Here is a 14621-nt window from a genome sequence, read left to right as displayed (position 1 = left end):
TAACTCAGGGGGATTATAGCCTGATACTCTGTTCTTCACTGCCCTGATGCCAACAACACGCATCACCTACGGCTACGCATAGAGAAACAGCCATGACGAAAATAAAAGTTTTGCCTTTTCTTTGGCAGAATGACACACAACCCCATCAAACACACTATAATTGGCAGGGAGGGACATGGAAAAGTTCATTACTAATACTAACCAGTGATGCCTTCCACTCATGTGGCACAAGATACCTCTATAGCAACATAAAACCTGTCTACAACTCTGTTATTGGGTCAAACAATAACAACCTGAAATATCAAAGAGATGAGCAAGATGCTACACACCTGGGTTAGAGTTAATTAATTCAGTTCTTATTCCAACTCAAGTTGGTGTTATGTCAATGCACACATTCCCACCTACAGTATAACAAAAACAAACGTAGTGAAAAGGGAAGAGAAAACGAGAGGTGGCAAAAGTTAAACTGCACAACTGCAATTTATAACCTTGCGTGTGACAAGTGAAGCAAATGTATTAGATGTTATAGCAGTATTTCTTAAGCATAAACAGACAAATAGAGGACAGACAATATCAAATTTAAAAACCATGAACTTAATGTCAGAGAAGAGGCTAAAAAGAAGATGCATTAAAACCGTAACTTAAATCGCTGCTCTACTACTCAGCCACGGAACATCCCCCCCACCCCCCCCCAAAAAAAAAAAAAAAAAAAAAAAAGTTAGGGGAAAAAAACAACATGCATTGTAATGCTAGACGGGAATACGGTCTTGATGCAAATAATTGCCTCATTAATTTAAAAGCAATGATTCCTTTACCACCACCATTACCACACCACAATGACGTCTCTGAAATTAATGGTAGCATTCGTGCACATGTGATTTCATCGTGCATTAACTTCCCTTTTCCTAAACTACCAGTGGAATGTGCCATATTATATTGTTTAATTCGATCAGTAGTGATTGACTTTAAAGAAGAAAGATAAGGCATCAAATTGAACGCTTACCACATTGCTCAGGGTGATTTCCAGTTTGATACTGATCTGTTCTATTGTCCCAGATGCCAACAATAAATATCACCTATATTTAGATACGACTACTAGTGAAACAGTCATGACGAAAATAAACGACAGAGAACCCCGTCATCTGCACTACACTTGGCAGGGTGTGCCACGAAATACCTCATATACTATAAAGCAATATCAAGCTCATTCCTTTCCTGTCTGTCTGTAACACTGTTATTGGGTCAAACAATCACAACCTGGAATTTCAAAGAGATGAGCGAGACGCCATACACCTGGCCTAGAGTTAATTCATTCAGTTGCCATTCCTGTTCCAGTTGAGTTATGTAAATGATTTTCCGACCTGTCCTGTGACAGTATAACAGGGACAAATGTAGAGAAAAGGAAAGAGAAAACAAAAGGTGGCAAGCGGGGCACTATACCAAGGGCAATTTACAACATCACGTGTGATAAATGAAGCAAATCCAACCTCCAACCTCCGCCACAAGACAAGGGAAATTGAGTGGCTGTGTTCGTGGGGCATGTATACTTGATGAAATAATGGAATAAATGACATCGGAGTGAAGCTGAACTGCCAAAAAACAAGAAAAGAAAAATAAAGAAAAAAGAGAGAGGAAAAAAATAAATACCGTCCTGCGGGACTCGAACTTATCGTCCTCCGTTATGGCATAATGAACATGCAGCGCGCTAGGCGATGGAGCCACATGGCTATCCCGAAGATGGAAGCGAAACTTAAGTCTATACCATTTACAACACAAATTTACTGTGATATTGAAATTTTTGCCCTGATAAAGGTGACTAAATGATATTTCATTGCCAAATTACGAAGATTTGTTGTCTCAGCTAAAACATATGTGACCCGCTACAACAAAATGATCCTAAAGTCGGGCGAGGTCGATTATTTGAAAATTGCACGATATAATCCCCTAGTCTTTCTGCTCTGAATTCATATATAACACATTTTATAAAAATAATCGGCTGCGGAGATATCGACGTTTAAAAGAGAGCATGTCGAGACGTCTGGAAAATCACTGTTTCGAGAAAAGCGCCATAAAAGTCTTCCTTTCGACGCAATCGCAATCAAGGGACACGCAAGTCAGTTTTCAACTCTGGACAATAGAAGGTAAGCCATAGCAACCCCCGAAGAGTTCATTCAAGCACATCAGCGTTGGCGGTCTCCTCACCAACCAATCAGTGACGAGGATGTGAGAAGCGGCTGATCATACCGCACCCCGCCCGCACGCACCAGTCGACTGGCAGTGTGCGAGCTTCACGCTTCGGTTAGCAGCAAGCAGCAAACTGACCAATGCGATCACTCTGGTCGTTGTTAGGGGCGGAAACTATCTGTGGCGCTCAATCCAAATTTTCGAACCAGTTTCTGCTTCTTTGAAACGCCAAAAAACGTGGCTCAGAAAAACGCTATTTTTTATCTTTCCTTTGATCATTTTGCTTCAGAATTCCGACAGATGATAGAAGACATGTTAGACTACAATAATATATCAAAATCAGAAAATCGTAAGTTTTGACCAATTTTAATGCTCTGACTTTTAACTCAATTTTCACGGCTTGGACCGTGCGCGACTTTAGGACCTTTTTGTTGTAGTGGGTCACATATTTGACTTACGAATGAAATAGAGCAAAAATCAAACGTGAGAACGTACATGAACCACTGACGGGAACATGCACTGTGCGCAATTTATTGCCAGCTGGGAATACATCTTCAAGTGATGCGATTGACTTTGATGGCGCTATGCCATTTCTAGCAGAGCGGGTTTCCAGCAATGGGTCGGTCGGTTCCATCAAGGTGTTTGTAGCTGCACAGATAAATCACCAATTGTTCTATGATGGCGCTATGCAACTTCTCACAACGGGTTTTTTTTTTTTTTTTGATAAACAAATCAGGAATCGTTTCGCCCAGATTCCATTCTTATTTTCAGTTTTAACTACAAAATTGTCAACATGATGTGAGTATTTGAAAAACATAAAATGCATGATTACTACAGCTTATTGTGTCAGCCACAAAATACTTAAGTTTTAGAAGAAATGGAGCAAAAGCAGCTGAGGTAGAGGTGCTAGAACGTTGTCAAGTCAATGCAAGATTATGAAAAATATCACCTCCCATAGACATAACACGTAAATTTGGCTGAATTTGAGTCTTTGTCTTTAATCACAATTTCCAGTATGATGACGTCATCAAATTTCAAAACAATGACATGGGCTTGAAATGGAAATGTTCAAAGTGAAACATAGCTATGTAAACGTACACGTTCCTACCTATCCTGTTACAGTATAACAAGAACAAATGAAGAGAAGAGGAAAGAGAAAACGAAAGGTGGCAAGCGGGGCACTGTTTCAAGGGGCAATTTACAACATTAAGTGTGACAAAATTAATGAAGCAAACCCAAACTCCAATACAAAACAAGGGAAACAGAGTAGCTGTGTTCATGGGGTTGCGTATACCTGATGAAATAATATGATAAATGACATCGGAGTGAAGCTGAACTGCCGGAAAAAGAAAAAAAAGAAAGAAAATGAAAAAGTCCTGCGGGACTCGAACTTCTTGCCTTCCGGTATGAACATGCAGCGCGCCAAGCGATTATGCCACATGGCTCTCCTGAAGATCGTGTGCGAAACTTAAATCTATATACTATACACAACACAAATTTACTTTGACATTGAAATTTTTGGCGGGATACGTCTTCAAGTGACTGTGATCGACTGTGAGGCGCTATTCAACTTCCCACAACTGGCCACGTGGATTCGATTAATATACAGTTGCAAAAATAAATCGGGAATTGTTTCGTCCAGATTCCATTCTCATTTTCAGTGATCGACAAGAAAAATGACATTAAATAGTGACTTGAAGTAATATTAAGAAACATTTGTGAAGTCCAGTTCTTTATACAGTCCCACATAATTCAGATGAAATTGTTTCTGTCATGCAACCAAGTGAAAATTTCATGCGTGTGTCGGCGTGTGCAAGTAAGTCGATTAGACAGGATATGTTAATGAATATTTACCAATAGGTCTTTATATTGTTAAAAAAACCCAGAAATCAAACATTGAGATGTTGTTAATGTTTATGCAGCAGGGACTTCCTGTTTGTATGAATATCCTGTATCTAATGTCTTGTAAAAATGCTCTTTCACACTTGTACAGTTGCAGCATCAAGCTCCCTTGACAGTCACATCAGGTTATGGGATCTGGAAGTTGGCAAACAGATGCGATCAATTGATGCTGGACCAGGTAGGCACACGGTCATTTCTGTGGAAGATGTCGTTAACTCTGAAGAAGTGTTCTCCTTCCCAGCGCAGAGATATTAATAGCTAAAATATTTTTACCCCAAGTAGTTTATGGTAAATATACAGGCTCTTGAGCTCTATTGCTTTCAAGCTTTGTCCATTTTTTATGTATATTTTGTCTTGTTGTGTATGGTCCAAGAGGAAGTAACAAGCCAGGGTTGGGGTCCCATTTTGTAGCTAAAAATGAAACTTGTCATCTTCTCCAAAATGCATGTTCAGATTTTCACCAAACTTGGCAGGGATTATTCTTAAGAGATAAGGGATACAAAGCCATTCACGTAGTTGACGGTACAGCCCAAATGTAACCAGGTCTGACAGATATAGGTGGAAGTTGCACAGGGTCACTTCATAATCGGTACAAAAATGCTGGAGTGGCTTAAAAAAAACCACAAGATTTTTTTTTTTTTTCTGCATTTTTTAGTTCTTTAACGTCTTCTCTTTGATATATGTTATTCTGGTAGAAAATTTCGTAGCGCAAATGCTGATATATATTGGGCCAGATGCATAAACGCTAGCAATTGCTTGTGCTAGCCTTTTACTCAAATCCGTATGCATAAAAACAAGCAATTGCGAGCAGAAGATTTTGCTAGCAAGCACAAGCAATTGCTTGCTGCCCGCAAGCAATTACTTAGAGACCAAGCATTTACTTAAAAACGTATGCATAAAACATACCTTTTGCTTGTTCTTGCTAGCAATTGCTTACGATTTTCCAAGCTCTGTACAATGAGCTTGAGCTTTTGCCTATCATTTTCATATTCATAAAAAAAAGACCACACTTGTGCAGGAGTAGTATAAATCTACAAGAAATTACTCCTAAGTAGTGTAAGAAACTATTTTGTTTCAACAACGGGAATGTCCAGTAGTTAGCACTCAAAATGTGATGAAAAACAGGTAGGATGTCTGACTTCGGTGGAGAGCAAGGAGACCTCTCTCCACGTGCGATCTGGCAGATCCAGGCTACTATAAGCAGTGATGAGAATCGGCCAGTACGTGTGTGTGTGCATCTGTGTGTGCATTTATATGAGTGTCATTTCATAGCTCTTCTGCTATGTCATGAAATGTTTCTGCACACACAAGCCCTTTCAAATACATGCTGTCACACTCGCCTTTGTTCTTGTGTTCGCACAGGCGTGACGTCCCTTTTTTTGAAAACGCAAGCAATTGCTTGTGCCGGACAAGCAAAAGGTATAAGCACAAGCAAAAGGTTATGCATATGGATTTAAGCAATTGCTTGAACTAAACCTTTTGCTGGATGAGCTTGTGCTTGTGCTTAAAGCAATTGCTTGTTGTTTTGTGCATTTGGCCCATTTTCTAAAGCCATCTCTCAACAGTTTTTTGCCCTGTTTCTCCCTTTTGCCCACCGCGGGTTGTGGGTTTTGCACACAGCACACTTTTGCTAGGGCTGGAGCAATGTTTCACTTAACTAGTATGGAGCTATCAAGTGAATGCATTGGGCTGTATGCATAAACAATTGCTTGCAAGCAATTGCTTAAAATTAAGTGCAACTTGCAATCAATCTCAAAGTTCTTTATAAAATGCAAATTTGCAATTGATCGCAAGTTGCAGTCAATCACAAATGGATTGAGAGTGAGTTACTTATGCTCAATTTTTATGAAGCAGGCCTCAGTTTGTGTGTCTTTTTGTTGGTTTTGTGATCTACAGTCACATATGATCTTTTAAACTCTTAAATGAGAGACAATTTTTCCTCAAAAGTGCTTCAAACAAGCAGTCCGTGAGAATTTTTGCCAATTTAAAGTTTTTAGGCGAATGTATCAATTTGTACTAGTATGTAACATTGGGCTGACATCCATGTACTAACATATAAAGGTCAAATGATATTCTTTGAAAATTTGTTGTTTTTCAACTGAATATTATGATATTGACTAGTCAGAAAAAATAGTTAGCCCTTAAATTCTATTGACCACTGTTACATATGCCATGTCTAGATTGGTTGTAAATGTATGTTACATTCATGGCCAAACTATCACATTTTCAACTAGGAATGTGCATTGATGATATTTGATGATATGGCTAGAAATGATAGCAGTTTAACAGTTGGGTTAAATGGCAGATAATGACATTTCAATCATCACATAATGTCACCATTATTTAGCTTAATTTTTTTATTCTGTCCATAATTCCACCAGGTATAAGTCCAGAAATAGTGTTGTTTGTTTGTTTGTTTTGTTTTGTTTTGTTTTTTTAGCTCACCTGAGCCGAAGGCTCAAGTGAGCTAAATTGCGATCGCTCTTCGTCCGGCGTCCGTAAACTTTTCACATTTTCATCTTCTTCTTGAGAACCCCTTGACCGATTTTCACCAAACTTGGCAGGTAGCATCCCTAGGGGGATAGGATCTCAATTTGTTCAAGTGGGCACCATACCCCACCTGGGGGGCCCCCAGAGGGGCCCAACCCCCCCCCCCCAAATTAAGGAATCTTAAAAACTCTTCTTCTCTAGAACCAGAAGTGATAGAGCCAAGTTAATACTATGAATTAGTACATTGATGACTGTAGTTTCAAGTTTGTTCATGGCGGAATCAGGGGTGCCTCCCTTGGGACCCAGGGGAGGGGGGTGGGGAGGGGTCCTAATGGGGCCCAAATTGTACATTTTCATCTTTTTCTTGAAAATGCCGTTATGAATTTTCACCAAAGTTGGCAGGTAGCATCCCTAGAGGGGAAAGAATCTCATTCCCATCAAATGGGCACCATGCCCCACCTGGGGGGCCCCAGGAGGCCTAAATTTGGACCGAAATTGTAAATTTTCATCTTTTTCTTGAAAACCCTATCACAAATTTTCACCAAACTTGGCAGGTAGCATCCCTAGGGGGATAGAATCTCAATTCCATCAAATGGGGATCATGCCCCACCTGGGGGCCCCAGGGGTCCCACCCCCCCCCTTCCTGTATGGAATCTTTACAGATTTTCTCTGGAACCAGAAGTGATTGAGCTAAGTTGATACAATGAGTCAGTATATTGATGACTGTTGTTTCACGTTTGTTCATGGGAAAATCGGCGGTGCCCTACCCCCCCCCCCCTTCCACCCCCTTGGGACCCAAGGAAGTGGGATGGGATGGGGGGGGGGGGGGGTCCAAATCCAAATGCGGGCCTAAATTTTGATCTTCTTGCTGAAAACAACATAATGGATTTTCACCAAACTTGGCAAGTAGCTTTCCCATGGGGATAAGATTTCAAAGTGTTTGAATGGGCACCATGCTTTCCTTGGGGGCCCCAGGGGGTCCAAACCTCCTAAATTAATGAATATTCAATAATATTTTTCTCTAGTTCTAATCAAAAGTGATAGGGCTTTAAGTCTTTTTTCCCCAAGCTGCATAATCCAACATTCTATAAAGTACAGTGTACTTGGTAGGTATTTTTTTACCAGTGTGATGGAATATGTAAATGGACACCATGCCCCCACTCTCAAAGCTACCCCCACCATAAGTTTCCAATGTTCTCAGGTAAGAATCTGCAAGAATGCATGGAAGGTGAACTTGCGATACTCGGGTGAGCGGCTGACCTTGTTCTCTCATTGGTGTAAGGTTACAAATATTAAAGGCCGTGTCACACCTTTCCGGGCAAGCTACTCGGGCTTGTTGCGAGGAGGAATTTTCCAGCATGCAGAAGAATTTCCCCGGGCGGACAAGAATGTTCGCGAGTTTTGCGCTTGTTTCTTACCTACTAGACGCGTGCTACTTATCTTCTACTTGCGTGTATTATGTGTGACCTGCCTGAGAGCTTTGAAACCGATCTGTTTTCTGTTACGAGCAACTTACAGGTACTGAGAAGTACCTGTGTTGGAGTTGCCTGAGAGCTGCTACCGGTAAGGGTCTCCTACTGGTGTTCTGCGTGTACCTCTGTGAGCCAACCCCCACGACTCACTCGGAACAAGTTTTGAGCATGCTCAAGGCCTTTTCATTTACCATATCTGGGGAAGTTTTGCGGCTTGACTTGTGGAAAAACAAATTTGCTACTCGGAGCTCTCCGCAGTTGGTCCGCACCTGGCAATACCTAGCGCGTATCTCACCTGTAGTTGCCCGGAGGTGCGCACGAAAGTCCCATTTAACCGCAGCCAAGTTTTGAGCATGACCAAAACTTTTTCCGGGTGAGTCGCGGGGATGCCCGGAGAGGTCCATGCAGAATGCCAGTAGGAGACCCTTAGCAGCAGCATCTCGCAGGCAACTCCCACGCAGGTACTTCGCAGTCCCCGTATGCAGCCAAGATAATGACATTCTGTGGGACTTCTGCCATTCCTTCAGAGGAATTCCTTTATTGAGTTGTCAGCACCCACGTGACTGGTACACAGGTTACACAGTATACCTGCAAGTAGAATTTAAGTAGAACGCGTCCAGCAAGTATTAAAGACACATGCTCTGACTCGTCCAAATCCTTGTCCGCCCTCAGAAATTGTCCGGTATGCTGGAAAATCCACACACACAACAAGCCCGTGCCCGGAAAGGTGTGACAAGGCCTAAACATGGTTGCGGGTAAAGAGATTTGCGTGTGCACCTCCAGGCGACTACGAGTGAGATACGTGCTAGGTACTGTCATGTGCGGGTCATCTGCGGGGACCTCCGGGTAGTAAAAATTGTTCTTCGCAAGTCGCATGCAAGGCTTGCCCGGAAAGGTGTGACATGGCCTTTAGATATTTCCATGTAAAGCCTTGGTTAGTAGTCATGATCATTTAGCTTCATCAAAATTTATGTAAATAAAGGGCAATGTACTTTCATGCCATATACAGTTGTATCACATGCATTTTATCATTCATGCCATGTCTACTAAAACACAGATTAGAAGAAACTTGAATCTATAGATGAATTACTATGAAACACTGAGGATGTTGATCAACTTTTGTCCAGGCTGGTATAAGAATGTTTTTAGTTTATAGGGACTACAATTGTACTATACTGACAGTGTTGTCACAGGTTGTAATTCTTGCTCCCCAAATACACAGAGAAGTCACTAATCAAAATTTCTGACAATGTGTAGCATTTTTGTATGAATTTGTTGCCACAGGAGTAGATGCACAGGATAGAGGAGGGAAGCCCAGTGTCAGATCAGCTCCTGTATTTTGCAGGAAGAAAGGTCTGAGGTGCCATGCCTCCTTGTTTTTTAGGTCTGCATGCTTCCCCATGCAGTCAATGAGCAATGCTGCCTGCTTCATATGGTTCATAAATCCAAAAATTAAAAATAGAATGTTATTTTGAAGTTTTGCTAGCATGAACATGAAGTAAGGTACCTTATTCCTAAGGTTTGTTAATGATCCAAAAATAAAACTGGAAAAACACTTGAAGTGCAAACCTCTGCCAAGTAGATTCCACCCATAAGGATTCATTAAATTAGATAACAGACACATAAATTATGCTGAAAATTGTCCTTTTTAGTGTTTTAACCTCCCTGCTGTGCCTTGAGCGTGCCCTCAATGCACATATGCACACCTTAAATACCTGCAATTTGAATTCCCCCTTCTTTTTGGTCCTATGTCCCAATGATGAAGAATCGTTTAGAAAAAACATGGAGAATTCATGGATCTAGGAGGTCACCTGGATCACTTCCAGCAGGTAATCATCTGTTATTTGTGTCATCAACTTTTCAATTCAATCTCAACTGAGCATATATCAAGATTACAAGAATCACAAATTTCATCGAAATCCATTCATACATTTTTGAGTTATTTTGCAAACAGAAGGACAGACAAACCAATGCTGACAAAATCATAATCTCCTTGGCAGCGGTAATAAGGTTTGTAATTCCAAAAATGAAATAAACTTCTTTTCGTGTCAAAATGCGGGGTTGCAATTAAAAAATGGTTGGATATTACACATTGAAAATTGAATGAAAACATATTCACACACATAAACACACACAAACATGCACACAGATGTGTAAAGAAATACATCGTTGAACTACAATACAGTCATACATGACTGTAGTTATTGTATAATTGATTAAAAAGGAAGAATTTGCTCCTCCTCTCTGTGTCCCCCACCCCCAACAACTTCATCATCATCATCATCATCAGAATGGTCTATGCATGACGTAGAAACAATTACAAGAAAAAAAAAATATCACACAGTCATGCTTGTCCTGATCATCCCCTTTCAAAGAATCCTGGGTATGCCCCTGGTCATGATGGATCAGCACCTTCCCACCCTCAAAACTATTCAACAGAAATGGTGATTCCCCCTCCCCCATTTCTCCTGACTTCACCACACATTGTTTAATTTTCAGTTTAATGAACCCTATCTTATGTTTGGAACAAGGACACTTATTTTGTATTTGGAATAATGAACCTTTGGAATAAGTAACCTCTCATTTTCCTACAATTGAACCTTTGGAATAATGACCCTTATTTCATTTTTGGATAAACAATCCTTTGGTATAATGAACCTTATTTCATTTTCAGATTAACAAACCTTGAGAATAATGAATTTTTGGAATAACACCGCAAATGTTCAGATTAACTAACTCTGTTTCATTTTCCAATTTTAGAAAGTCTTGTTAAGCTGAATTTGTGTGTTTTGGAATAACAAACCTCATTTTTTGTTTTTGTATTAACAAACCTTTGGAATTATTAACATCACCCATTTCACATGTTACCCAATTGCAGCATTACCAAATTGCAGCCACCAGCCTTGATACAGGCTTGCATAGTTATTAGCAAGCGATCATTCATCATTCAGTGTCAGTTGTGCATAATTTTTTTTTTTTTACATTTTCAGCTTCTTCTTGAAAACTGCACTACAAGTTTCCACCAAACTTGACATGTAGAGTACCATCCTTGAGGCCCTGTCACACCTTTCCGGGTAAGCTACATGGACTTGTTGCGAGTAGAGATTTTCCAGCACGCAGGGGAATTTTCTGCGGGCGGACAAGGATGTTGGCAAGTTCCGTACTTGCATCTTACTGCTAGACGCATGCTATTTACCTGCTATTTGTGTGTATTCCATGTGACCTGTGTGAGAGCTTTGAAACCGATCCATTTTCAGCTACAAGTGACATACGGGGACTTTGAAGTACCTGCGTTACAGCTGCGATGTACTTGCATGGGAGTTGCCTGCGAGGTGCTGCTGCTAAGGGCCTCCTACTGGTGTTCTGCGTGCACCTCTGTGGGCAAACCCCCACGACTCACCCGGCATGAGTTTTGAGCATGCTCAAGGCCTTGTCACACCGTGTCTGGGGAAGCCTTGCAGGTTGACTTGCGGGTTGACTTGCGGGGAAAAATTTTTGCTACCCGGACCTCCCAGCAGTTGGTCCGCACCTGACAGTACCTAGTCCGTATCTCGCCCGTAGTTGCCCAGAGGTGCGCACGCAAGTCCGATTTACCCGCAGCCAAGTTTTGAGCATGACCAAAACTTTTTCCGGGTGAGCCGCAAATCAACCCGCAAGGCTTCCCCAGACACGGTATGACAAGGCCTTGAGCATGCTCAAAACTTGTTCCGGGTGAGTTGCAGAGTTTGCCTGCCAGAGGTACACACAGAACACCAGTAGGAGGCCCTTAGCGGCAGCACTTTGCAGGCAACTCCCACGCTTGTACTTCGCAGTCCCCGTATGCGGCCAAGATAACGACATTCTGTAGGACTTCTGCCATATCAAATTCCTTCCGAGGGATTCCTTCACCGAGTTGTCAGCCCTCACTCGCCACCCATGAGCCTGACGCGCAGGTCACACGGAAGTAGAAAGTAAGTAGCGTGGGTCCAGCTCATAAGACGCATGCGAAACTTGCCCAAATCCTTGTCTACCTTCAAAAATTGTCCGGCGTGTTGGCAAATCCCCACACGCAACTAGCCTGCCTAACTTGCCTGGAAAGGTGTGACAGGGCCTAAACTTGGCTGTGGGTGAATAGGACTTGCGTGAGCAACTCCAGGTAGCTACGGGTGAGATATGTGCTAGGTACTGTCATGTGCGAGTCATCTGCGGGGACCTCCGGGTAGTAAAAATTGTTCTTTGCAAGTCACACGCAAGGCTTGCCTGGAAAGGTGTGACATGGCCTTTAGAGTTATAGGATTTTAATTTGTATAAAATGGGTGCCATTTATATAACACCTCCACCCCTTTGTGGGCCTTCAGGAGGCTCATCCCCCATTGAAGGTATCTCGAAAGATCTTCTCTAGCTAAGCAGAAGTGATAGAGCTCAATATGGGGGAGGGGGGGGGGGGAGCAGTGGGCCCAAAACCCCAAATGACAGAATAAAAATCTCTCCTAGAACTAGAAATGATGGCACTGTGCTATGAGTAAGTGCATGCTGATTGCAGTTTTATGTTCAAAATGGATCTGGGGATGGATCACATTTTCGCCTTCTTCTTGAAAACCTTGTTACAGATTTTTACCAAACTTGTTATCAAAGTATCATCCCGAGTGTGACAAAAGGTCCTAAATTAAAGAATGTCTTTAAATCTTCTCTCAAACCAGAAGTGATGGAGCTTTGTGCTTTGCGTAAGTGCATTGGTTACTATCTAGTTTCAAGTTTGTTCATGGCAGATGGAGGTGCCCCCATCCCCCTCCCCCGGGGGTGGGGCAAGTTAGGACCCATTGGAGGTGTAACCAAATTGGGAGCCAGTTTTTTCTCATTTTGATCGCCCATTTGAAAATGCATGGTCCCATTTTCTACAAGTTTGGCATGTATGATTGCCAGTGTGATAGAATGTGCAATTGGACAACATCCCCTCCTGGAGGTCCCCCAAAGCTCCTGAAGTTTGCTATGTTCTTTTTGGGTGATACTCTGCAAAAATGTATGGAAGATGAATTTCCAATACTGCAGTGAGTATGAGACCCTCAGTTCTTGTGTTCTTTTTTGAAGTCCATCTTTTTCCCATTTTTACCTCCATGGAATTTAAGGATTGTTTGTGAATGAGATCAGATATGTTTTATATTTTCTTTGTTGGATTTCTGTGCAATTATACACACTGTATATGTGACATATTTCATGGATGTAATATTTCAGGAAATGGGATTAGTCAGACTAATTCATGAGTAGTTGACTTTGAGAATGAGAAATATTAAATTTCTTCAGTAGCAATGTTTGTTTTATACAACACCTAAGAATGAGATCAAACTGTGATTGGCCAAGAGCACCTCACATGACATTCAATAGAAATACCTACCAAACTCCATGGGCCTAATGCACGGCCGCTCTTCATGCGCAAAGCCCCAGTAAGTGGTGGCTTGTTCATTCACAGGCGCGGCAGCCGTGTACCGCAATATTACGCGTGCGCGCAGCTGTGTTACGTACTTGTATGTATTACGGCTGTGTTTTTACTTTTGACTTGAATCTGCTACATGGACCACAGTGAAACCGTAATTGATTTGTTTTCTGAAAATGCTTGAAATGCAAAATTTGGTTTTTCATTGGGCTTAAAATGAAACTCATGACGGTTCCGGCATCAAACTAACTTGGACAGAGACGCCATGTGAAAAAGCAGAAGAGCTAGCTGCACTTTGGTAACTCTGAGCCAAAGATGTGGACGTGGCTATCCTGGCTCTAGATTAAACATTCTTCAGCCACCTGGCAAGGGTTGCTGATGAAGCCTTTTTGTATGGTTTCCTCTTTGGTAAAGCCCCTTTTATGCTTGAGCAGATGGCATCACGGATCGTTGTTCTGTGATCATCTGTACTGTTTCCGGCATGACCGTGTTGACTCCGTGAAGTCATCCGGCATGATCCTCTATCATCTAGCATGTCCATGGAAAAAATTAAGCTTGCTTTAATAGACAATATAACCATTCATCCAGATAAACCTAGTTCAAGGAAAGTGAACATTTGTGACGTGTCATTTTAATATTTTGCCAATTTTGTGAGACTGTCATTACACATTGTCAAGATGTACTGTAGACCTATAAGGAGAACCATGCATTATGGCAGAGGTATGTGCAGCAACATTTCTAGTTGGATCTGTTATCTATTTGACAAAGTATTTCTTTGCCGTTATTGCTTGATACATGAAATTGGTATAAGGTTAACTGTTGTCTTTACTTTTTGGCTCTTACGTGACAAGGTACACAAGTTCTTTCATAGAAGTTTCTACATGAGGGTTTTTTGTCGAGCCCACCGGAGGTGCGGGGAGACTTAGGATCGCCTGCGGAGTTCGTCCGTCCGTCCGTCGTCTATCCGTAATGCTACAAAAACTTGAATAACTGTCTACTGAGGACTCTAATTTCAATCAAACTTGGAGGAAAGAGTGGTTATACAAAGTTACACGATTTATCTAATATGAAGATCACCTCAAGGTCAAAGGTCACAGGCAGGGGTCCATAAACTTTAGGGCCCAATGTTAAATTTTTTATGGCACGTTTCGATTATGGCTCAT

The 14621-nt window shown here is 41.6% G+C and overlaps 1 protein-coding gene across 1 annotated transcript in view; it reads left to right on the top strand.

The window, feature by feature from the left end:
• Positions 1–14621, top strand: part of LOC140235255 (uncharacterized) — a 100669-nt gene that overhangs the window by 25860 nt on the left and 60188 nt on the right. The window contains exon 4 of the mRNA XM_072315288.1: positions 4178–4264. Within this exon, the coding sequence (XP_072171389.1) occupies positions 4178–4264 (87 nt within the window). The remainder of the gene's footprint in view (positions 1–4177; positions 4265–14621) is intronic.

Source organism: Diadema setosum, chromosome 11 (assembly GCF_964275005.1).
Source record: "Diadema setosum chromosome 11, eeDiaSeto1, whole genome shotgun sequence".
In the NCBI taxonomy this organism is placed as follows: Eukaryota; Metazoa; Echinodermata; class Echinoidea; order Diadematoida; family Diadematidae; genus Diadema; species Diadema setosum.
Note: the sequence above shows the minus strand (reverse complement) of the source record. Positions and strands in the feature narration are given on the sequence as shown.